General features: G+C 54.0%; 2 protein-coding genes across 18 annotated transcripts in view; one reads left to right on the top strand and one right to left on the bottom strand.

Annotated features, from left to right (window-relative positions):
* Window positions 1-1,883: 1,883 nt before the first annotated feature.
* On the bottom strand, window positions 1,884-3,642 carry LOC129043818 (uncharacterized protein C9orf163-like). Its single transcript, XM_054500877.2, is given in 2 exon segments — window positions 1,884-3,059; window positions 3,062-3,642. Coding segments are annotated over 2 exon segments (603 nt in total). The 5' UTR covers window positions 3,438-3,642; the 3' UTR covers window positions 1,884-2,832.
* A 403-nt stretch (window positions 3,643-4,045) lies between these two features.
* Window positions 4,046-24,308, top strand: part of SEC16A (SEC16 homolog A, endoplasmic reticulum export factor) — a 44,243-nt gene continuing 23,980 nt past the window's right edge. For 2 of the 17 annotated variants that reach the window (XM_063650077.1, XM_063650076.1), the window contains exons 1-12: window positions 4,811-4,943; window positions 7,114-7,254; window positions 9,915-12,400; window positions 13,112-13,549; window positions 15,557-15,693; window positions 19,186-19,283; window positions 20,588-20,714; window positions 21,209-21,407; window positions 21,535-21,709; window positions 23,100-23,242; window positions 23,922-23,983; window positions 24,061-24,199. In XM_063650077.1, coding sequence (XP_063506147.1) covers window positions 9,980-12,400; window positions 13,112-13,549; window positions 15,557-15,693; window positions 19,186-19,283; window positions 20,588-20,714; window positions 21,209-21,407; window positions 21,535-21,709; window positions 23,100-23,242; window positions 23,922-23,983; window positions 24,061-24,199 — 3,939 coding nt within the window. In that variant the 5' untranslated portion in view covers window positions 4,811-4,943; window positions 7,114-7,254; window positions 9,915-9,979. Of the gene's footprint in view, window positions 4,376-4,776; window positions 4,944-5,011; window positions 5,184-7,113; window positions 7,255-9,914; window positions 13,550-15,556; window positions 15,694-19,185; window positions 19,284-20,587; window positions 20,715-21,208; window positions 21,408-21,534; window positions 21,710-23,099; window positions 23,243-23,921; window positions 23,984-24,060; window positions 24,200-24,308 lie in introns of those variants that run through there. The other 15 variants (XM_063650073.1, XM_063650070.1, XM_054500874.2 and 12 more) reach the window with 13 other exon arrangements.

The raw sequence follows: 24,308 nt of genomic DNA, 5'->3' as shown, positions 1-24,308 counted from the left end.
GTGCCCTCTGTATGGGCACATCTGTGGCCAGCCAGCATCCATGTTCCCCGGGGGCAGAGTCTGGGCCTGTCTGTCTCATGGCCACAGCCCAGCTCCTAGCAGTGCCTGGGGTACAGCAGGGGCTCAGCAGACATCTGTGCATGGTTTGGGGATAGAGGACTCGTGGGCTTACCAAGGCCGTGCTGCAGCTCAAGGACACCCAGCAGTTCCTCCTGTGGCCCTGGGGGCCTGCAGTCCCAGGTTACTGTGACATCGACATTAGCCTTGAGCTTTCTGCTTCATTCCTAGTGCTTTTTAACACCTTACACGGTAAGTACTTGGCTCAATGATTCCAGAAAAATGTTCTCTGAGACCTGCTATGTGCCCAACATGCTTGAAGATGCTGGAGATGAGGAGCATGATGCTCCTGCAGTAACGAGGCTGCTGGCAGTGCCATCAATGTACCCGTGCCTCCAGGTAGGCCTGGTGTGGAGGATACGCTTGCCACCCTGTGAGGTCAGGTCCAGGGAGTCCTTGCAGGAGGCTGGGAAAGGGCAAGGCTGTCACCTCCTTTTACAGGGGAGGAGGCAGAGGCTTGGAAAGGCCAGGTAGCTTGCCCAAGGCTGAACACCTGGGTGGTGGCTGAGGGTCTCTGGCTTCTGGAAGCTTGCAGTACAGCTGGACACACAGTAGTTAGCCCACCATTGCTGGAGCCATCTTACCTGTGCTCTGCTAGCCAGGTGGGCCCCCAAAAGGAGACGCCTTTGCCTGTGCTGGGAGGAGGCATTGTGGGACCCATTCCCCAGAAGCCCAGAGCAAGGGCACATCTGCCAGGGCGGGGATGCACCTTCGGCCTCATGTCAGCCCTGGGAAGGCCTAGAAAGTGGACAGTGCTGTCTTGCTGCACACCCCTGGCGAGCACACCGGGCGAGCACTCCAGGTTAGGGTGGGGCTCAGAGGTGAGTAGAACACAGGAAGGGGGTGGCAGCGTGGTGAGCATCTGTTTGCGGACCCTATGCTGTGTGCTTGGCAGACCTTGGACATGGAAGTGAGTGGGCCTGAGGCTTCCTCCATGCTGCCCACCATGGACCTGGGGGTCTGGCCTTCCCCTCACAGAGGGGACTTCCTCTCCTCTACGAGGGTAAGAAGAGGAAGCCTGGCCCACCCTCTGGCCAGCCTGGTGGCATGCTGACAGGGAACCCCTGCAGGGGCCTGATGAACAAATGCCACAGAACAACCTGCACAGAACACAGAACGGACCCTGCCTCCAGATCTGCTTCCTCGCCCCTGATTCCAGCTTTCCGGCCCTATTCCCTCCTCCTCCAGGAAGTGCTCTGTGTCAGTTCTTTCCACCTTGGAGGCCTTCATATGTTTTTTTACCTGGACCACCCAGCCAACCCTGTCTCCTCTCTCCAGGCCAAGCCTCCAGCTTCAGTGTCCAGGACTAAGGGTCTGTGTCAGGGGCCGAGGACAGTGTCCGGCAGGGAGCAGGCCTGCCCAGTAAACCTCCACTAGCACCCAGACATACTCGCCATTGCTATTTTACAACAGGTAGGAAAGAGGAGCAGAAGCTCACGGTGAGGGGCCGTCCTGCGTTCACTGAGACTGCTGCTCTGCTGGGGGTTCCCTGGAGGACCGCCACTGGCCCGCCAGTTGTCAGCAAAGAGCCAGGTCCACTCGTCAGCCTCTGGCATTTCAGGCCCCTATCATAGGAGGCTATAAGCACAGGCTAGGGGTGCTGAGTGCCTGCCTTCTAGACCAGCACTGTCCAGTGGAAATATAACACGAGCCCCATATGGAGTTTTACATTTCCCAGCAGCTATGTCAAAAACAAAAGAAACAGGTGAAATAAAATTTAATAGTATTTTGTTTAATCTGATACATCCAAGATATTGTCATTTTAATATGCAATAAAAAATGATCGATTCGATATTTGCATCCTTCACAACCTACCATGTAGTTTACACTTAGAGTCCAGCTCAGTCCCACAGCAAGCACCAGCGGCCCCCGTGCTGGACAGCATGGCTAATGGGAGGAGCTGACCCAGCGGAGGCACCAAAGACACGCTGTGACCAAGGCTGAGATGACGCAAAGGCAGCGGGTTCCTGGCACAGCCTGGAGGCACATGAGCCTGTCCTGTGTGCTCTGCATAATGCGGTACAGCAGTGTCACAGAGCTTTGCACCAGGTGCTGATTCCAGCCCACCTAGGGGGGTTCAGGGAAGTGGTGACGTTTGTGTCCAGCCTCCAAGTGTGAGCAGGGGCAGAGACTTGGAGAATGGAGAAACCAGCGGATGCTGCAGGCAAAAGCAACAAAGCCCCACCAGGAATAGTGATGGCCACCATGGGCTGGACACCTCCCAGCACTGGGTGGAGGCCTCTGCTGGCTCGCAGCCAGTCACCTGATGTCCCCATTTGCCCCTGCCATGCTTGTCATCCTGGCAACCCCATTTCAGCCGCGAAACGTTTAGGTGCTCATCTTGCTCTATCTTAGAGATGAAGACCTGATGCTCAGAGACTAAGGAAGTTGAAAAAGGGCACACAGCGTCTCAGGGGCAGGCTGGGCCTTCAACGGAAGGGTCTATGGCCCAGACGCTGGATGGGCTCAGGTGTAGGGTGCAGGAACCCTCTACTCCACACCAGGCTACAAACTGCTGAGAGCTGTCTCCCTGCACTCAGGATTAGAGAGAAGAGGGGGAAGAAAGACAGCCGGGCCCCCTGCAGGTGATGTGGTGATTCACACCCCTAGGAGCCAACAGAAGCTGCTTTCTAATATCCCTGCCCTGGGGTCCAGAGACCTTGCATTTTATGCCTAGGGCAGGTTGATTTCTGCAGCTATGGTCTCTCCCATAGCTTAGTGCCCACCTGGGTGGGACCACAGGGTTTCGGAGGACCCTAGAAGGTCGAGCCCTGGGCTCCTGGCTCTTGGGTTCTTTGAACTCGCGAGCGGCAAAAGGCGAGCCCCACGCCTGAGAGGCAGCATCCACCTCTGCATCCCCCTCTTTGGCAAGGGCAAACAATGACACCTCCCTCTGCGGAGGGTGCAGAGCGCCTTGACCACTGGGAAGAAGCAGCTGGGGCAGCGGGGCTGGGCCCTACCACGTGCTCCCTAACTCTGTTCAAACAGGTCGGGAATCTGACTCCTGAAAGGCAAATGTTAGCTGAGCAGAGTGGCCCTGGTGCCACGTCAGCCGGACTGAAGCTCTCCCTGCACCGCCTGCGGCCCTGCTGGCGTGGCACGGGTACCACTCCCTCCCTCACCAGCCGCCGGCCCAGCTGGGGACAAGGGTGGCTCCCACCCAGGGAGGACCTCAGCCGCTGCTGGGAGCTCAGCCTCCCGCGATGCCATCGGGCGGGCACCCCCACCACGGCGCCTGCCCTCTGGAAGAAGCAGCAGAGGAAGGCCGCGGCTCTTCCCTGCCCTTGCCAGGCAGGTGTGCAGGTGAGTGGGCCCGGCATGGCTGGTCGCTTCCTCACCCGCTCAGCCTCCCTCGGCTCCTACGGAAAATAAGGGCACAGATGATAGTGCCCACCTGTTCCCTGTGATCTTCCGCGAGAGGGCGTGGATGCTGCCTGGCCTGGCCGTGGCAGGCGCAGGAGCGCCTACCCGCCTCACCCCGCCGCTGGGTCGCTCTGGCTGCCCGAGCGCCCGGGCCCACACACCACCGACGTGCACTTAGCCAAGGCTGGGACCCCAGCGCCCCTGTGGGGCTGGCGGCCGAGGGGACGAACCGAGTAGGCCGCGTATCCCCGGGAGGACAGCGCGGCCGGGGCCAGGGTGGGCCTGGGAGGGCCCGGGACAGCAAAGGCGCAGAGAGGAGCTTGGGGACGAGGAGCCCGCGCGTCCCCCTTGCGAGTCGGCGGAGACCGGGCTCCGCGCGGTGGCCGGACCGCCCCTCCCTGCCTGGGCCTCTGTGCAGAGCGAAGGGACAGTAGAGGATGCGTCGGGGAAACCCCAGGACGCTGGACAGAGACTGGCGGCAGCCATTGACCAACTTCCGGCGCCGCTCGGGGCCCGCGGCCACGCCGTAGCCAGGCAACCAGCGCGCAGGCGCAGTCGGCCCTCCGCGGCCCGCAGCGCCGGCCGCTCCCGGCGCATGCGCGGCCGCCGCCGCCTGCCCTCCAGCCTCCCAGCCCAACGGAAGAATGCGAGGAGCGCGCCCGCGTCAGGGCCCCGCGCTTCTCAGCTGGGCGGAGTAGCCGTTCTCGGTGCGTGAGCCTGCTGGCATCGGTCCTGCAGACTGATTTCCCGCTTGTGGCCTTGATTGAAGAATCCCATCTCTTCTCACATCTTAAAACGAAAAAAGACTGGGAGAAAGAGCCAGCGTAACCAGGCGACGTCCCGGGGCAGCCCCGGCGAGCCTGGCCGGGCAGGTGGCGAGGGGCGGGGACAAGTGGTGAGGCGGCAGACGGACGCCGGCGGGGGCGGGGCCACGGGCGGAGAAGGACGGCCGAGGGGCGGGGCCAAAGGGGCGGGAACGACAGGATGAGGCGGAGAAGGACGGACGACGGGCGGGGCTAAGGGGGCGGGACGAAAGAATGAGGCGAGGAACGACGGAAGAGGGGCGGGGCCAAGGGGGGCGGGAACCACAGGATAAGGCGTGGAAGACGGGCGGGGGGCGGGACGAAAGTATGAAGCGGGTAAGAACGGACGCTGGCGAGGGGCGGGGGCAGAGGGGGCGGGACAGAGGGATGAGGCGGGGAGGACGGACGCCGGCGAGGGGCGGGGCCGAGGGATGGGCTGTGAAGGGCTGAAAGAACGCGTCTGGGTCGACGAGCCGAGGGGCGGGGTCGGGGCGGGGCGCGCGCTGATGTCGTAAGCCGGACACGTCGGCGGCGCGGCGGCCGCGGAGACCGGAGCCGGATGTGCTAAGATGGCTGCGGCGGCTGAGGTGTCTGCGCTCGTCGCCAGCGTCGGGTGGGCTTTCGCCCGCGGCTCCTGAGGGATCGGTCTCAGCCGCGCGGGTGAGGGGGCGAGCGCGGGAGGAGGAAGGCGGAGGTCGGCCGGCGGAGCGAGGCCGTGGAGGCCGGGGCGCGGAGGAGAGGAGGCGGCTGGGCCCAGCCCCGAGCGGGCGGCGCATCTCGGGTCCCGCCGGGGCCGGTCGAGGGGACAGACGTCCGGGCCCGCGGGCCAGAGCGGAAGGCCGGACGCGGCGCGGGCCGCCGTGGGACTTGAGGGGCTGACGTGGATCCGGCTGGGCTGCGGTAACGCCGGTTCCCGGGGCGGGAGTTTGGACTCCCAGGCACCCCTCGTAAGACTCTGACTTTTCAAATGAGCGTGTCTTGTCCTCACCGGCTGGAAGGCTTCCTTAGCGATGCTGGTGAAGACACATTTACATTTGAACCAAAGAGCAGAGTTGTTTGTAATTTCTTGATTGGGCGATCAGGGTGTTGCAACAGAGGCCGAGGGTTAGAGGAGTGTGTGTGATCCGGCTCGCCCCTTTTTGATGGAAGTGTTACAGCAGATCCTTCAGAAACATCAGAGCCATTTAAAGTCAGTTTTTGCCGCTTAAGAACCCTTTTAAATGGCTTGTAAGTTGGGTGTGGATTGTATATTAAGGTTTTGTTTTACATGTATGATGCCGATGTTAACCAAAGAGGTATGTCCCATCCCCCATGTGGCAATACGAAGCAAACAGAACCGCAGACAGTTCTTCCTAGAAGTGATACTTTTGCAAGTCTCCCTGCGTTTTTTCCCCACCCCCTTTCTTAGGGTTCCGGTGCTGGTATCTTGTAGACAAGAGGCAAATCAGCGCATCTTTCTTGTTCGTTGTCCCTCGTTTACTCTTAATAGTGGTTAATACAGTGGGTCTCAAAATTGTACTGGAAGTTTTCGTTGAGGCAGTGGGCGCTTTTTTTTTCTGTTTCTTTTGTTTTCTTTGAGGCAGTGGGCGCTTTTTTTTCTGTTTCTTTTGTTTTCTTTGGGGCAGTGGGCGCTTTTTTTTTCTGTTTCTTTTTTTGCCAAACCCAGCAAGAGGCCATGGCAGTGGGTAAATGTTCATGTGATTTTTTCTTCTGTAAAAGCATCTTTCATGAGTACCAGGGTCTCCGTCATTTTCAGCAGTGTTAGGCTGCTGGCCTCCTCTGTTGCTGGCTTCCTCCACAACATCTAACTATATGTGGTTGCGATTCTAACTTAGAAGAGTTGGAGTTGATCATGTCTTTGCGTCAAACATCCCGTAGTCTGACAGCGCGTCACTAGCAGCCACCGTGAGGGAGACTGTAGGCAGTAGGTAAACTCAGGGGCTTCCTGGCACACTATTGTTTTCCTCACTTAAAATGTGAAGCCAGTGGCAGCAAGAGGAGAGGGGTGTGCATGCGTTTTAAATGCCTCAGTTCTGTAGCCAGAACTATACTAAAAAGAGTTTTGCTTAGGTATCCACATGGTTACAAGGCAGTTTAACTGACTAGCTAGGTTTATGGATACTGCATCTTCAAGATCAGCTGGCCTCTTTGGAACAATAAAAGAGTTAGATGACTTGAGGTTACAGAATAAAATTCTCTGTAGTGGTGACATAGGTGATAGGCAGTTGCATTGTTTTTCTCCTGGTGAGTAAAGATCAAAAAAATCAGTTCAAGTCACAAGATTGTTCCAAATGAAAGTGGCATGTTGCTAAAAAGCTCTCAATTAGGGAGCGTGAAGGTTGGAATGCACCTTGTAAGTGATAATATTTGCTATAAAAAAGCTCTTAGTTTAGGAGAGCTGCGGAATCATTTTTTTTTTTTTTTTTTTTGAGACGGAGTCTCGCTCTGTCGCCCAGGCTGGAGTGCAGTGGCGCGATCCCGGCTCACTGCAAGCTCCGCCTCCCAGGTTTACGCCATTCTCCTGCCTCAGCCTCCTGAGTAGCTGGGACTACAGGCGCCTGCCACCACACCCAGCTAATTTTTTGTATTTTAGTAGAGACGGGGTTTCACCGTGTTAGCCAGGATGGTCTCGATCTCCTGACTTTGTGATCCACCCACCTCGGCCACTGTAAAGTGCTGGCATTACAGGTGTGAGCCACCGTGCCCGGCCACCCCTGTTAAACAGCAGGTGGGATTAGGACATCCCAGAATCCACTGTGAGTAGAATCTCATAAGATTAAACTTGGGGTTTTTAGGAAAAAATAATCACATCGATTCTCTCATTTTATAGACAAAAATACGTTGCAGAAAGAGAAGTGGCTGCCCCGAGCCACTCACCTGAACGCTCAGTTTTGCTCTCACAGCAGCAGCCAAGGAATAGACCTCTAGGCCCGTGCTCTGTGTTTAAAGCAAACAAAAGCTTTTGAGGACGGTAAGGATCTTCCCAGGGAAGGCCATGTCTTGAGAGATGAGGGAGGACCCCTGTTCTCCTGGCAGCGGAGTTTCAGGAGGTGCTTGGCGTTTGCGTGTTCTGGCGGTGGTCAGGTGTCGCTGTGTCTGCTGTAGCTGTGCAGTTGGTAGGACCCAGTGGAAGATAATGCTAGTGCACAGATCAGAGGAAGATGCTCTGCCTGTTCTCCTTTCAGTCCATATAAAATAGAGCTGTGAACGTTCTTTGTTCTCAGATGAGAGCCTAAAACCTCAATGAAACCTTTGCTGCTGTTCCTAGTAAATAGCTTTACTTAAAATACATTGATCAGTGTTTTCTTCTTTTTTTTTTTTGAGACAGTCTCACTCTGTCGCCCAGGCTGGAGTGTCGTGGCTTGAACAAGGCTCACTGCAGCCTCAACCTCCCTGGCTCAAGCGATCTTCTCACCTCAGCCTCCCGAGTAATTGGGACTACAGGCATGCACCACCACGACCGGCATTTTTTTTTTTGGTGGTGGGGTATCGCTGTGTGTTGCCCAGGGTGGTCTCAAACTGCTGAACTCAAGTGGTCCTCCTACCTCCCAAAGTGCTGGGCTTACAGGTGTGAGCCACTGCACCTGGCCAATGTTTTCTTCTTTTATCTGAATATCAGAAAGATTTCCAAGAGACCAAAATAATATACATCTGCAAAAATGTGTGGATTGGCCAGGCACAGTGGCTCACGCCTGTAATCCCAGCACTTTGGGAGGCCGAGGCGGGTGGATCATGAGGTCAGGAGATCAAGACCATCCTGGCTAACATGGTGAAACCCCATCTCTACTGAAAAGACAAAAAATTAGCCTGGCGTGGTGGCAGGTGCCTGTAGTCCCAGCTGCTCAGGAGGCTGAGGCAGGAGAATGGCGTGAACCCGGGAGGCGGAGCTTGCAGTGAGCCGAGATCGCACCACTGCACCCCAGCCTGGGTGACAGAGCGAGACTCCGTCTCAAAAAAAAAAAAATGTGTGGATTAAACTCCAGGGTCCTCCCCTTTGGTTTAATTTTTCCTTTGATTGGCTAAACTTATCTGTTTGTTCATGAGGGTGGTGCTGACAAGAAGAAAGACTGATAGAAAGAAAAGAACTTTCCTAAAGATATAGCCCTTGAATTTTTGCCTTAAGAGGCCAGGTTAACTATTCAAGTTTGTATCTACTATGTTTTATTTAAAAACTATGGAGGTTTTTGCCCCTTTGTTTTCTATAAGAGGTTTCTTGGCATTTCTGCCTGTTGTTGAAAATTTTGGAATCCAGTCTGTGCCTCGTAAAGCTGCTTTAAGTTGCCTGGGAGTTTCCATTCCAGGCACAGTTACAGCTCCAGTTCAAAGGTAACGTCTTGCTGGTGGTCCTTTCAGACCTTAAGCCAGTCACAGTACAAAAAATGAGACCTATGAAGAGGTGTGATAAAAGGCATTTAGATGAATATATTTATTTTGCAGTGCTTTTTAAAAAAATGATTGTGTCAATTTTTATTTATTTATTTTTTTAAAATAGAGACCGTCTTGCTCTGTTGCCCAGGCTGGACTGCAGTGGTACAATCATAGCTCACTGCAGCCTCGAACTCATGGACACAAGTGATCTTCCCTCCTTAACCCCCTGAGTCCCTGGGACTACAGGTGTGTGCCACCATGTCTGGCTAACTCTCTTCTTTTGTAGAGACAAGGGCTTGCTGTGCTGCCCAGGCTGGTCTCGACCTCCTGGGCTCTGGCAGTCCTTCCAGCTTGACCTCCCGAAGTGCTGGGATTACAGGCGTGCGCCACTGCTCCCAGCCTACTTCGCAGCTTTTATAACTGTACTTCATAATGCTCTTTCATCAAAGAAAATGGAAGAACGAATTTGAAACTTTTGTATCCCTTTTGAAATTTAAAATTAACATGTATGGAAAGTATGATATAAAGTTTTTCTTTTTTTTTTGAGCTAGGGACTCACTGTGTCACCCAGGCTGAAGGGCAGTGGTGCTGTCATAGCTCACGGCAGCCTCGACCTCCCAGGCTCACGCAATCCTCCTGCCTCAGCCTCCTGAGTAGTTGGGACTACAGGTGTGCACCACCACGCCTGGCTGATTTTTGTATTTTTTTGTAGAAATGAGATCCCACTGTTGCTCAGGCTGGCCGCGAATTCCTGGGCTCAAGTGGTCCTCCCGCCTTGGCCTCTTAAAGTGTTGGGAGTACAAGCATAAGTCACCACATCTGGCCAGTTTTTCTTTCTTAATGGAAGAGTTGGCTCTTCCTGGATCTAGGGATGGTTTACAGGAAAACGTTGAGTATCTGTGGGTCTGGCAGCATATCACACCAGTGGTCAGGTTCCACACTGTCCCTGTTGTTGTGGCGCAGGTCTGCGGCAGCAATGGGCCTTGTGAGTAGAGGATCCCAGAGGAGGGAGTGGCCATCTAGACATACTCCATCAGCTCACGGCCAGGCCATCCAGGGTTCTCACTCTGTCCACTGCCCCCCAGAGCAGCTCCTCAGGGACAGGTGTTCTCTGCTGGGGTGGGGTGTAGAGGAGAGAGAATCCTCGGGATTTAAGTGACATAAAATCATGTTCAGTGTTTCTCTTTTTCCTTAGTTTTCCTGATTGCAGCTAGGACTTTGAATATATGGATTTTATGCTGATTTTCTCTTTTTCTTTTCCAGCTCCAATTAAGGAAAAGCTGTATCCTGCTTCCTTCTGCAGCATCGACTTGTGCAAGAGTTCAGTCATGCAGCCGCCGCCCCAGGCGGTTCCGTCTGGCGTGGCTGGGCCACCTCCAGCCGGGAATCCTCGGAGCGTGTTCTGGGCTAGCAGCCCTTACAGGAGACGGGCTAATAATAATGCAGCAGTGGCTCCGACAACTTGCCCATTGCAGCCGGTCACAGATCCATTTGCTTTTAGTAGACAGGCGCTCCAAAGTACACCACTGGGCAGTTCGTCCAAAAGCAGTCCACCTGTCTTGCAAGGCCCAGCCCCCGCAGGGTTTTCTCAGCACCCCGGTTTGCTTGTGCCTCACACACATGCCAGAGATAGCTCTCAGGGACCCTGTGAGCCCCTGCCTGGACCTCTGACACAGCCCAGAGCAGATGCCACTCCATTTTCTGGTGCGTTGACACCTTCAGCACCTCCTGGGCCTGAGATGAACAGGAGTGCAGAGGTTGGTTCCAGTTCAGAGCCTGAAGTTCAGACTCTGCCGTATCTGCCTCACTACATTCCAGGAGTGGATTCTGAAACGTCTCATGGGGGCCATCCTCATGGGAACATGCCTGGGCTCGACCGACCCCTGAGCAGGCAAAACCCGCATGACAGTGTGGTCACCCCAGCAGCATCCCCTTCCTTCCCTCAGCCTCGTCTGCAGATGCCGGGACAGTGGGGGCCACTGCAGGGAGGCCCACAGCCCTCGGGGCAACATCGTTCACCCTGCCCTGAAGGACCTGTTCCCAGCGGGGTGCCCTGTACCACCAGCGTTCCTCATTTCCCCACCCCGTCCATCCTACATCAGGGCCCTGGTCATGAGCAACACAGCCCTCTGGTGGCTCCCCCAGCAGCCTTGCCCAGTAATGGAAGAGACGAGGTGGGCCACTTGCAAAGTGGAAGCCACCTGGCCAATAACTTTGATCCTGAAAATACGTTCAGGCAAAATCCCAGAATTGTGAATCATTGGGCAAGCCCAGAGCTCAGGCAGAATTCAGGAGTGAAGAAGGAGCACCGGCCCACCTCTGCTCTTGTGAATCCCCTCGCCCAGGGAGATAGCCCAGAAAACCGTACGCACCACCCACTGGGGGCTGGGGCCGGGGCTGGCTGTGCCCCGCTGGAAGCAGACTCGGGAGCCTCAGGAGCTCTGGCGATGTTTTTCCAAGGGGGAGAGACAGAAAATGAGGAGAATCTCTCATCTGAAAAAGCAGGCTTATCTGGTCAAGCAGACTTCGACGATTTCTGCTCCAGCCCTGGGCTAGGCCGTCCGCCCGCACCTGCACACATGGGGGCAGGCAACCTCTGCCAGGCCCTTCTCCCAGGCCCCAGCAATGAGGCTGCTGGTGATGTGTGGGGTGACGCAGTGAGCACAGGGGTGCCGGATGCCAGCAGCTCGCAGTATGAGAATGTTGAGAACTTAGAATTTGTTCAGAATCAAGAAGTTCTGCCAAGTGAGCCCCTCAATTTGGACCCTTCCTCCCCGAGTGACCAGTTCAGATACGGGCCCCTTCCTGGGCCAGCTGTGCCCAGGCATGGTGCTGTGTGCCACGCTGGAGCCCCTGATGCCACACTGCACACAGTGCACCCTGACAGCGTGTCATCCAGCTGTAGCAGCAGAAGCCACGGAAGGCTCTCAGGCTCAGCCAGGCCCCAGGAGCTGGTTGGCACATTCATTCAGCAAGAAGTTGGAAAACCTGAGGATGAAGCTTCAGGTAGTTTTTTTAAGCAAATTGATTCTTCTCCCGTAGGAGGTGAAACAGACGAGACCACTGTGAGCCAGAATTACCGTGGCAGCGTGTCCCAGCCCTCAACCCCGAGCCCCCCGAAACCTACAGGAATATTTCAGACAAGTGCAAATAGTTCTTTTGAACCGGTAAAATCGCACTTAGTTGGGGTAAAACCATTTGAGGCAGATCGTGCCAACGTGGTTGGTGAAGTAAGGGAGACCTGTGCCCGCCAGAAGCAGTGCAGACCAGCTGCCGCCCTGCCCGATGCTTCCCCTGGCAACCTGGAGCAGCCGCCAGACAACATGGAGACCCTCTGTGCACCCCAGGTCTGTCCCCTGCCTCTTAACTCCACCACGGAAGCTGCGCACGTGCTTCCGCACGCAGGGGCGCCGCCCTTGGATACTGTGTATCCAGCACCTGAGAAGAGGCCTTCAGCCAGGGCCCAGGGGCCCATGAAGTGTGAGAGCCCAGCAACGACTCTGTGGGCGCAAAGTGAGCTGCCAGATTTTGGAGGCAACGTCCTTCTGGCCCCTGCAGCCCCGGCGCTTTATGTGTGTGCAAAACCTCAGCCACCTGAAGTTGTTCAGCCTCCAGAAGAGGCGATGTCCGGGCAGCAGTCACGGAACCCAAGCTCGGCGGCCCCTGTGCAGAGCCGAGGTGGCATTGGTGCTTCTGAGAACCTTGAGAATCCTCCCAAAATGGGAGAGGAGGAGGCCCTTCAGTCCCAGGCGAGTTCTGGTTATGCAAGTTTATTATCCTCACCGCCCACTGAGTCTCTGCAGAATCCGCCAGTCTTGATTGCTCAGCCTGATCACAGCTATAATCTGGCTCAGCCCATTAACTTTCCTGTGTCCTTATCGAACTCTAATGAGAAGAATCAGTCCTGGAGAGAGGCTTTGGTGGGGGATAGACCTGCAGTCAGCAGTTGGGCTCTCGGTGGTGATTCTGGGGAGAATACTTCTTTGTCTGGGATTCCAACCAGCTCTGTCCTTAGCTTGTCTCTGCCTAGCAGTGTTGCCCAAAGTAATTTTCCACAAGGTTCTGGTGCTTCCGAAATGGTTTCTAATCAGCCTGCTAATTTGCTGGTTCAACCACCATCCCAGCCAGTTCCAGAGAACTTGGTTCCAGAAAGTCAAAAGGATCGTAAGGCAGGAAGTGCTCTTCCCGGATTTGCTAATAGCCCTGCTGGAAGCACAAGTGTGGTGTTAGTTCCACCTACACACGGCACCCTGGTGCCTGATGGTAATAAGGCAAACCATTCCAGTCATCAAGAAGACACTTACGGAGCCCTAGACTTTACCTTAAGCAGGACTTTGGAAAATCCTGTAAGCGTGTACAGCCCTTCCCATTCTGACAGCCTCGCTTCTCAGCAAACTGTTGCCAGTCATCCCAGACAATCTGGGCCTGGGGCGCCTAACCTTGACCGTTTTTATCAGCAGGTCACGAAAGACGCCCAGGGCCAGCCTGGCCTCGAAAGAGCCCAGCAGGAGCTGGTGCCACCCCAGCAACAGGCTTCTCCCCCACAACTACCCAAAGCCACGTTTTCAGAGCTGTCAAATCCAGAAAGTCTGCCAACACAGGGACGGGCCCAGAACTCAGCACAGCCACCGGCAAGTCTGGTTCCGGTCGACGCGGGTCAGCAGCTGCCGCCTCGGCCTCCTCAGTCCTCTAGCGTATCACTGGTGTCCAGTGGCTCCGGCCAGGCAGCTGTGCCTTCAGAGCAGCCGTGGCCACAGCCAGTGCCTGCACTTGCCCCCGGCCCGCCGCCTCAGGACCTGGCCGCCTACTACTACTACCGGCCTCTGTACGATGCCTACCAGCCTCAGTACCCCTTGCCGTACCCACCGGAGCCTGGCGCAGCCTCCCTCTATTACCAGGTAGAGTTGAGTCGCATGTGTAACCCACTTTTCTCTGCTTGCTTTGACCAGTTGAGTCCCTTTCACTCACGGTGTATTCCTTAGTAGTGTTTGTTCACTTGGTTCCAAGGTCACCCACAGTCCCGCAGGCGTGAGAACAGTATTCCAGTAACGCTTCCTGAGGACAGGGCTCCCGGCTCCAGAACCTACTCTCCCAAGCACAGGCCACCCTTAGTTCACACCATGCATTAGCATCTTGAATTGCTTATAATACTTGCTTAGGATTTGAACCAGCCTCCCCAGCTTATGTGACAAAAAGAGCCCTCCATTTCCTGTCACCCCTGCTCCTGCTGGCTGTCTGCAGAAAAGTTGTGTGTTGCATGCCTTGGGAAGCTGGGCTAGCCTCTGGAAGCTTACGTCAGAAGCACTGGGCATAACCATAGTCCTTTAAATGCCCTTGGAGAATAAAAACACGGAGAGAAAATAGTCAGTTTTGGAGCATGAGCCACACGCACCAGCTAAGCGAGGCGGAGTCCCGCAAGCTGCTCTCAGCACGTGGTGGTGCGGGCAGCGGCTCGGGGACCGGCTGTGCTCGTGCAGAAGATTCTTCTGTGCCTCTTTCCACAGGGACACCAGCTCATGAATGACATTTGAGTTAGGTTCCACATAATCCTGCAGTTGTTCGAAAAGTGTCTGTGTACACATTTGATCATTATCTGCTTTTCCTACCCTCTAGCCCAGTTCAGCATACACCGATTGGGTTCACCGATTCAGTGTCACCCCAGGTAGAAGGGTTGTGTGATAGGGAGTTGGAAAACCATGGTCTTGCAGTATGTAAGGCCAGTTGGAACCAGACTTGGGGCCACACAGGAAGGCCTTGCAGTCAGAAGGGGGCCCGCCCCGAGGAGCAAGGCTGCCGTGGCTGGCTGGGTACTGCCCCAGGGAATGGGGCTGGGCCTCCCCCATGGGCCTCTAGCATCATGGTTTGTGTGCATGTGACCAGGTGCACACCTGACCCTTCAGACCTGTGTAGGTTCCAGAAGGAGCCCAGGCATTTTTTATTTCCATACAAGGACATTCAGCTCTGCTGGGAGCCCTGGGGTGGGGCCGGTGCAGAGCGAGGGGAAGCCGTGGCCTCACTTCAGGTCCTTTGTCCAGTCCTCCTGCTGCGAGCCACCTCCCTCCGCAGGAGTGCACTCCTCCCGCCATGCCTCTTGCTGTGGTGTCTGGGTGGCCAAGGATGAGTCCGTTTTGCTGTGATTTCACATTACCTGCCAGGCAGCGGAAGCGTCGAGGCCTTGAGGCTTTGAGGCCCTTAAGCATGAATTCTGGCGTGTGCCCGGGGCACTGCATGTCTTCAGATCCTCATGTGTCCACGTGGGCCCCCTTGGGGACAGATCTGTGGCCACTAATTGGTTGGTGATGGGGCTGAAGCCTCCTGAGAATAAAGGACGGTCTGCTTTTAGAGGCCGCTCCTGGCTGTGGCTCTCTGTTCACTGGGACCCTGGTTCTTTGACTTAACGGAGGTGGCATCTGAAGCGGGACGCAGGGGTTGTTCAAATCATGGCATCTCCACACTGGACTTTCAGGAAGCAGAAACCTAACAGCCCCTTCCGGAAGTCACCACAGCCCCCTGGGGTTGTCTGCTGACATGCTGGTGCCCTGGGTCCATCCGGGGGTCTCCTGAACAGGGCCAGGGCTGTGGGTCTTAGGACACCCCGCTGCCTGTGGGTGTGGCTGTGCTTTGGAGTCTGTGCATGAGAAAAGGGCTATGTTCAGTCCTGCTGGAGAGCAGCCCTCTGCTATGTTTCCAGCTCAGGCTGGCTGTTGGACGAGCTCGCTCTTGGTAGGTATCTAATGCTGCCCGCCCTCTGCAGTGTTTCCAGCTCAGGCTGGTTGTTGGACGAGCTCGCTCTTGGTAGGTATCTAATGCTGCCCGCCCTCTGCAGTGTTTCCAGCTCAGGCTGGCTGTTGGACGAGCTCGCTCTTGATTGGTATCTAATCCTGCCCAAATGCTTCCTCCCACAGGATGTCTACGGCCTCTATGATACTCGATACAGGCCCTATGACAGTGCTGCGTCTGCTTACGCCGAGAACTACCGCTATCCCGAGCCCGAGCGGCCCAGCTCCCGAGCCAGCCACTCCTCGGAACGGCCACCTGCCAGGTGCGGCCGCGCCCACCCTGGCTGCCTCTCTGTCATACTCAGACCCATGTCTGTGTTGCTTGCTATGGGGATAACTTAGTGACTCGAAAAGTTCCGTATTTCTGAAGAATTATACAAACTTATCTAACATATGTTTACATTTTCTTGGTACGGACAAATTGTAGGATGTGTTTTTAAATGAAATTAAACACTGCCCCGGGTGATCACTAGCTGTGCTGGTCAGTTAGCATTCGGCCCCACCTCAACTGGGGCCAGACCCTGCTCAGAGCTGCAGAGAAGCAGCCTCTGACTTGTCTGTGAGTCCCTCTGGCCGGGGCACATCTGTTGGTCTGGCCATTTGCTAATGGGGTGTTCAGGCCCCCCAGAGACACGGCAGCTTTTCACCGGTCTCCGGAGGCCTGGGAGGACTGGTCACAGAGGTGACTTAATTCTTAGACCTGTCAGGCTGGCTACAGAAAGCAGGGCTTGAAAGCCTGTGTTTACTCTTCTTTTTTTTTTTCTTTTAAGGCAGGTCTCACTCTGTTGTCCGAGCTGGAGTGCAATGGTGCCATCTTGGCTCACTGCAGCCTTGACCTCCTGAGCCCAAGCAATCTTCCCACTTCAGCCTCCCAAGGAGCTGGGACTACAGACATGCCCCATCAAACCCAGCTAATTTTGTTCATTTTTTTTTTTTTTTGTAGAGATGAGGGTCTCGTTATGTTGGCCAGGCTGGTCTCAAACTCCTGGCCTCAAGGGATCCTCCTGCCCCGGTCTCCCAAAGTGCTGGGATTACAGGCATTAGCCACTGCGCCCGGCCAGCCTATGTTTCTCCTTGACGTTGCCTCCTCTGCTTGAAGGCCAGCCATGCCTCTGTTTGCCATTACAGAAGAGGGGTTTGGAAAGACCTGTGGCACTGTGCCTTCAGCTGAGTAGGCCTTTAAGCCGGGTCAGAGTCCTCCTGGGCCCTAGAGCAGAGGAGGCTGTTGTTGTTTTTCATCTCCACTCAGGGAGGTGCGCAGAGCCCTGCGAGGGGTGGGCGTAGTCCTGGCCACCGCGTTAGGCTGCACCTTCCAGGGCCTTAGCTGCACTTGCTCCTTGCGAGATCTGAGGAGAGACTGTCTCACAGGTAGAGGCTCCCTGCAAGGGGATATTGCTTCTTAAACTTGGTAATAGAGAAAAAGCTAGTCATTAATGAAGTCTTTGTACCTGCACTTGTTTTTGAAAGGTTCCTCATGCTTATTCTTAGAGGTTTTTAGGAGCTTACCTAAAGAGAAAGGCTCTATCTGTGAACCTCTGCCCACGCAGCTGGCCTTGGTGTACTCGGCTCCAAGGCCATGCACTGGGCGGTGTGCAGCTGGATGTTGGAGGTGCTTTGTGAAGCAGGCGGCACTGTGAGGCTTCACCTCTCTGGAGGCTGTAATTGTGAGAAAATTCCCAGGATTTGAGCTACTGTGTGTCACCCTGTCACCTGGGAAGCGGAGTTTGAAGTTAAGATCATATTCCAATTCAAAGCCTTCCAGCTCCGGGTGAGGGTGAGCGGACAGGTGTTTTCTAGAGGCCCTGAGAGGCGAGAGCACAGAGGAGAGACAGCCAGGGAGGATTCTCACTGTTGCGTTTTCCTTCTGCTGGCCGCCCTGCCGAGCTCACCTAGGAACCGATTCTGAGAGGCCAGTGGTGGCTCGTGATACGGAGAAGGCCTCACCAGAGGCAGGGTCAGGTCACCGCAGGAGTGGCTTTGTCACCGGATCCGCAGGCTTACTCCTCCTTCCCGTGTTCGGATCCTGCGGCTGCCTTCAGCCCTGACTTGCGCAGGCTCTGGGGAATCCTTTCTGCTCCTTCCCCCGCTTTGGTTGGGGAGCACACGTCTCGCATGTGTGTTCAGCCTCCGCGCTTGTGCGTGGCATGGACTCACCTCTCTGGGCCTGGTGTGGTCAGATATCCGCAGGCACTGCCTGTCTCAGCCTTGTGGTTTTTGAGACTGTGTTGCTCCTGATGAATGACTGGGGTTGGAAAGGTTGGCTGAGGACACGGCGGCTCCTTGGAAACCCCAAGTCAGATAATTTCTCCAGAACCTGCTGTGGCCCACGTGAATGTAATAGACCCTAGAGTGGCCACTCAGGCTGTCGGTCAGTAGGGCTCGTTACTGTGGCTGAGCAGTTGGATGTAGGGGGACAAGTGGGCCGGGCCCCATGCCACCCAGCAGCAGCTCTGTCTCATGCAGAGGTGCTGCGCCAACCGAGCAGCCAACCTCAGCAGTGGGTGTGCGGCTCCCGTGATGTCTCCTGAAGGGGCGTGGGAAGGGTCACATTTTGAAAATTAAATATTGTATGAAAATTATAAAATGGTCTTACATCCTTCCAAGAGTCTTTTTAGGTCTCACCGTTTTAGCCAGGCTGGAGTGCAGTGGTGCCATCATAGCTCACTGTAGCTTTAAAACCTGCTGGGCTCAAGCCATCCTCCTGCCTCAGCCTCCTATGTAGCTGGGACTACAGGTGTGTGCCACCATGCCTGGCTAATTTTTTTACTGTTTTATGGAGACAGGGTCTCACTGTGTTTACCAGGCTGGCCTTTCAAGAATCTTGAAGGTACCAGAAGGTCTGATACTTGATCATTGTACTAACTTGTGCTTTTCCTGTAGTGAGAGTCAGGATCATGGCTTGGTCTACAAAACCAGCCTTTCTGGGGCATGTGTAGGAATCTGACACCCCATCGGCTCCAGGAGACCTGAGGGGGAGGTGGGGCCATTAGAGTCCCGCTCTAGGAGCACACACACAGGCTCTGACAGGGGGTACCCTGCGCGCGTGCAGGGAGCACCAACAGCCAGCGGTCTGGGGTCGAGGCCGTGAAACTGGCATTTTAGGTTGGTTTGAATGGCTCAGTGAGACCGGGCACTGTGGGTCACTCCTGCAATCCCAGCACTTTAGGAGGCTGAGGTGGGTGGATCGCTTGACCCCAGGTGTTCGAGACCAGCCTGGGCAACATGGTGAAACCCCATGTCTATGAAAAAATAAAAAACTAGCCGGGTGTGGTGGCGTGTGCCTGTAGTCCCAGCTACTCAGAAGCTGAGGTGGGAGGATTGCTTGAGCCTGGGAGGTGGAGGTTGTGTTGAGCTGAGATCATGTCACTGCACTCCAGCCTGTGCGACAGAGTGAGACCTGTCTCAAGAAAAACAAGCTCAGTCCATTTTGTCCTCTACTGAGCATAATATCAAAAATTCTAGGACCTATTTTAGCATTGACTTTTATAGGCTACAGCAGTGAGTACACAAAAAGGGTCAGTTCTTTTTAGCCGAACGGCTCTTAGTTATTTTACCAAGATGAATTTGAATTAGCCGTATGGTGGGAAATTCCACAATCTCATCCTTGCTACTGTTTTAAATCTTCTAATTGGAATTTTTGTACAACCAAAGTGCTTTGATGAATGCCCATTGCTTTGGGAATTATTTGTATTGGCTGATGTCACACTTTAAGAAATAGGTAATTTGTTTTTTAACAGCACTGTGTGTTTTTTCAGGCAAGGGTATCCTGAAGGATACTATAGTTCCAAAAGTGGATGGAGCAGTCAGAGCGATTACTATGCAAGTTATTACTCCAGCCAGTACGATTATGGAGGTATGTCAAGGAACTCCAAGCAGCTGGCCTTAGCAGGTGCCTTGTGCAAAAGACACTGATGACATGCAGCCCTGGCCAGCCAGCACCTGCTGGTAACTTCCAGGAAATGTCCCCTTTTATTAATCTCTTTATGTTTTTGCCCAAGAGCCAAAATAGTTGAAAATACTTTGTATTTGGAAATAATTATATTGATATTTTTCATTACTAAATTACATCTTAATCTTAGCATGAATGCGTCTTTGTCATATTGGCAGATTTCTCTGATTTTCTAGCGGAGCATAACCGGCAGTTCGAGAGCTGCTGTGTCCACATATGCCTTCGTAAACATAAACGGATGAAAAGGAAGTGAAATGAAAAACCATCTCCTCGGTCCCACCAGCTGTGTCTCCCGCACTCCTGACCACAGGAGGCTGGCAGCTGCTGCCTGGGGCAGTGTGGACATGGGCCACGCCCACTGGGCAGCGACCTGGGTGCTCCCTGGCAACGTCCAGCTGCAGCCACGTCTGCCCTCCATGCAGTGTGTGCGGCACAGTGGCCATGTCCCCACGAAGAGCCTCCTCCGGTCGCTCCTGCCCTGAATCCCCTTGACAAATATCAAATATCCCCTTTGATATTTGCACCTGTTTTAAATATAAATTTTAAAAAGAAAAACATCTTTAGAAAAGATGATAAGAGACCTTTTAAGAACTTTTTCTTAATACTTGCTAAAAACACTTGCTGAAAATGGTATATCCAGTTTGTTTACAGCCCTTTTAAAGTAACCTTTTAATATTGAGATTATTTTTGAAAACTTTATGAGTCACATTAAGGAGAAGAAATCGTAGTAAAATTTACAGTTAGGGGATTAACTAGTCAAAAGCAGCAACCGTGAAAGAGAACTGGCTGGGCACAGTGGCTCACACCTGTGATCCCAGCACTTAGGGAGGCCGAGGTGTGGGAGAAGCACTTGAGCCCAGGAGTTCAAGAACAGCCTGCGAAACATAGTAAGACCCCATCTCTGTTTAAAAAAAGAAGAAGAAAAAGAACTTAATAAAGAAATCTTTTAGCACCTTTTCTAAAAATATTTTTTCCTTTTAATCTAAAACACTTGTATTGAGAGAAAAATCAGCCAGTTGCCTTTAGGTAGCTAGGGCCCTCCAGATCTCATGGCTTCCTGGTGTCGTGCTGGTTTCCAGGAGAGAAGCTGGGTTTCTCGAGGAGTCCTTGGAGCATGAAGTCCTGGGGTGGTGTCACTTCTTTAGTGATATCTGAGGCATTTCTTCTTTTGCATGTTACTGTATTAATCATTAATTCCTTGCTCACAGATCCAGGTCACTGGGATCGTTACCACTACAGTGCTAGAGTCAGGGACCCCCGCACCTATGACCGGAGGTATTGGTGTGATGCAGAGTATGATGCGTACAGGAGAGAGCACTCTGCCTACGGGGACAGGTTGGTGGAGCACCCCTCGGGGGGCAGAGGCTGGGGGCAGCCAGGGTGCGCCAGTGCTTCTCTGCCCTCATGTCTGGGTTTTAACAAAGAGCTGTGGTAGTTTGGGTGAGCGTCCGCCTGATGTTTTGGTCCCTGTCTGAAAGGAAGGAGGGAGCAGACCCTCCCAGGGTTCCCAGCTTGGACTGTTAGAGGAGAACTGGCCTCAGCAAGAGGACTGTTCAGCACCTCTGGGAGCACCTGGGAGATTGGGCTCACTCTTTCTCATCATCCCTTCTTACCGGTCGCGCCCTGCAGCTCAGAGAAGTGACCACACTGGAGACGCATTCGCAGTACTTCTCTAACATTGCACGTCAGAGGGCCCTGAGTGTCGGGTGTGGTGTGTTGTGGCTCGGCCCCAGGGGCCTCAGTCTCGGCTCCTGGGCAGCTGCGTGGCAAATGGGGACGGGGCCTCCTGCACTCCCATTCGTCTGCCTCTGTCCCCCGGCTTCCTCTAGGCCCGAGAAACGTGACAACAACTGGAGGTACGATCCTCGCTTCACGGGGAGTTTTGACGATGACCCCGATCCGCACAGAGACCCTTATGGGGAAGAGGTGGACCGGCGCAGCGTCCACAGCGAGCACTCGGCACGGAGCCTGCACAGCGCACACAGCCTGGCCAGCCGCCGCAGCAGCCTTAGCTCCCACTCACACCAGGTGTGCAGCAGCACCTCACAGATACGCAGACAGTTGTGTTTAGAACCACCATCCTGTTTGCAGTGTACCTAAAGTTTTGCTGCTGTGCCTGGGGAATTGATTTTGCCCGTTTGCTTTGTTTTCTAAGAGTCAGATTTACAGAAGCCACAATGTGGCTGCCAGTTCCTACGAGGCCCCGCTTCCTCCGGGCTCCTTTCACGGCGATTTCGCCTACGGCACCTACCGCAGCAATTTCAGCAGTGGCCCCGGCTTCCCAGAGTATGGCTACCCTGCAGACACCGTCTGGCCTGCCATGGAGCAAGGTGTGTGCTCAGCAGGACAGAGGGATACTGGCTAACCCCACTGGAGCGGCCACCCAGCCCGGCATCCGAACATGGGAGTCAGGGCTGGGATTGGAATTGTGATGTCCTGGCCTGGCTCTGATCCAATCCGTCCTTCCAAGAGGCAGAGCGTGTCAGGACGGGCCGATGCTGTCTCTTCGATTGCAGTTTGGTTTAAGGCCTGAGAGCTGCCCTGCCTGCCCCGACATGCATTTTAAAGTGTGACTCTGAGGACAGCTCATATCCAGGCTCTGGGCAGACCCTGGTCACACCCCCATCGCAGACCCCGTGGCTCAGCAGCTTGCAGGAGGGAGCTGCTGATTCCCCTTGGAGACTCCGCTCATGCAGTTGTCCCGCATGTCAGTCAGAGTTCTCTTCCAGGATGCTCAAATGCTTTTTCTTGGCAAATTGCAGAAATATACGTAAAGATATAAAGTTACAGAATTTAATAGTAGGCTGACTGAGTTTTTTTTTTTTTGAGATGGAGTCTCACTCTGTCTCCCAGGATGGAGTGCAGTGTGACGCAATCTCGGCTCACTGCAACTTCTGCATCTCGGGTTCAAACGATTCTCCTGCCTCAGCCTCCTGAGTAGTTAAGATTACAGGTGTTTGCCACCATGCACAGCTAATTTTTGTATTTTTAGTAGAGATGGGGTTTTGCCATGTTGGCCAGGCTGGTCTCAAACTCCTGACCTCAAGTGATCCATCCTCCTTGGTCTCCCAAAATGCTTGGATTACAGGTGTGAGTCACTGCACCCGGCCTTACTTTCTTAAAGTATTGTTTCAGTTAACATTTTTTCATTTCTTTTTTTTTAAGAGACAGAGTCTCGCTCTGTCACCCAGGCTGGAGTGCAGTGGCGCAGTCGTGGTCTCTGTCTCCTGGGTTCAGGTGGCCCTCCGCCTTGGATCCTTTCAAAGTGCTGGGATTACAGGCATGCACCACTATGCCTGGCTCCTTATTTTCTTTTTTGCTTGAGGTGTTTTGCTGTCCTTTTTGCTGGGTGCTGTGTGGTCATCGCAGTCTGAATTTGATTTTGTGAAAGTAAAAGAGCTCGGGAGTAGGCCAGGCCTGGGAGGAGCACACACTGCTGCAGGAGCCTCAGGGTGGCTCATGAGGGTGTCGCGGGAGCTTTCTCAGTGTACAAGGGAATAGCTTTCATGCTTAATGATTCAGATATTTTTCTTTTCCTGACATATGCTTAAGTTCTACTTTTAAGTATGATATTAAACAATTACCGAGTTTTGAGTTGGAAGTTTGTCATGATAAATCTAACCTGTGATTTCAGCTGTGTGAGCCCATTGAAAGTCTAGGCTCAGAAGCATCAAACAGTGACAAGCTGATTGTTTCTTTTTCAATTTATTTTAAATGCAGTTTCATCAAGACCAACTTCTCCTGAAAAATTTTCAGTGCCTCATGTCTGTGCCAGGTTTGGCCCTGGCGGTCAGCTTATCAAAGTGATTCCCAATCTGCCGTCAGAAGGGCAGCCGGCCTTGGTGGAGGTCCACAGCATGGAGGTAATGGCACACGCGGAAGCGTGGCGTCACTGCTCTGCTGCCCTGGGGAACTCTGTGCTTTGCAGTTTGTCATCTTCAGTTGTCAGACCTTGTCTCTGGACATATGTCCTTGGAAAATGTTTATTCCTGTGAATTTTCAATTTGTAGGGTTTTTCTTCTATTTGATCCTATCTTTTTCTTCCTAGAAGTCAGTATTGTAAGAGTCTGCCTTGGGTTTTCAACGCGGTTTGATTGTATATGCATTTTCTGTCCTCGTTTTGGGGACGTTTGCTTTATTGGTGCTTTTCAATGATAGATGCAGTGCGTGGGCCCGGTGCTGCCCAGGTGAAGGGGGCGGGTGGGGTGGATGTGCGTGGTGCTGCCGAGGTGACGGGGGCTGGCGTGCGCCTCTTCCTGCAGCTTCTGCAGGCTTCTGTCACATGTATTGGGGTTCTGCCTCAGGATTTGGGGAGAGAAAATGGATTTCACTGCTTAAAATAAAGTTTGAAATCATGGCTGTGGTCCACACAGGCCATGTTCCATGTAACAGCCTTGACAGAGCCTTCACCCACTGTGGGGTGGGGCGGGTGGGCCATGCCATCCTCTCCTCTCACGGGCAGCATCTGTGCCTGGGTTGGCCGGCCTGCCAGCAGGGTGGCTGCGCACTGGCCGCCACTGACCCACAGCCCTCTCCTCACAGGCCTTGCTGCAGCACACGTCCGAGCAGGAGGAGATGCGGGCGTTCCCAGGACCCCTGGCCAAGTATGTTCCTTGTTGAGGCATTTCTTTATAAGCCCAGCCTTGCAGACATCACTGCTCACTGTGTGTTCTTTCTGCAGAGACGACACCCATAAAGTGGATGTCATTAATTTTGCACAGAACAAAGCTATGAAATGTTTACACAATGAAAACTTAATTGACAAAGAGTCTGCAAGTCTTCTTTGGAATTTTATTGTTCTCTTATGCAGACAAAATGGGGTATGTTTCTTTCTACTTCTAGAGTGTTTCTTCTTGCTGGTCTTCATTTCATCTTGGGAATGCTCAGCCTCCCAAAGGAACAGGGTGGGATCCGCATGCCCAGCTCTGG

This window comes from Pongo pygmaeus, chromosome 13, assembly GCF_028885625.2.
Source record: "Pongo pygmaeus isolate AG05252 chromosome 13, NHGRI_mPonPyg2-v2.0_pri, whole genome shotgun sequence".
Taxonomy (NCBI): domain Eukaryota; kingdom Metazoa; phylum Chordata; class Mammalia; order Primates; family Hominidae; genus Pongo; species Pongo pygmaeus.
This window is presented reverse-complemented; position numbering and strand designations above follow the sequence as displayed.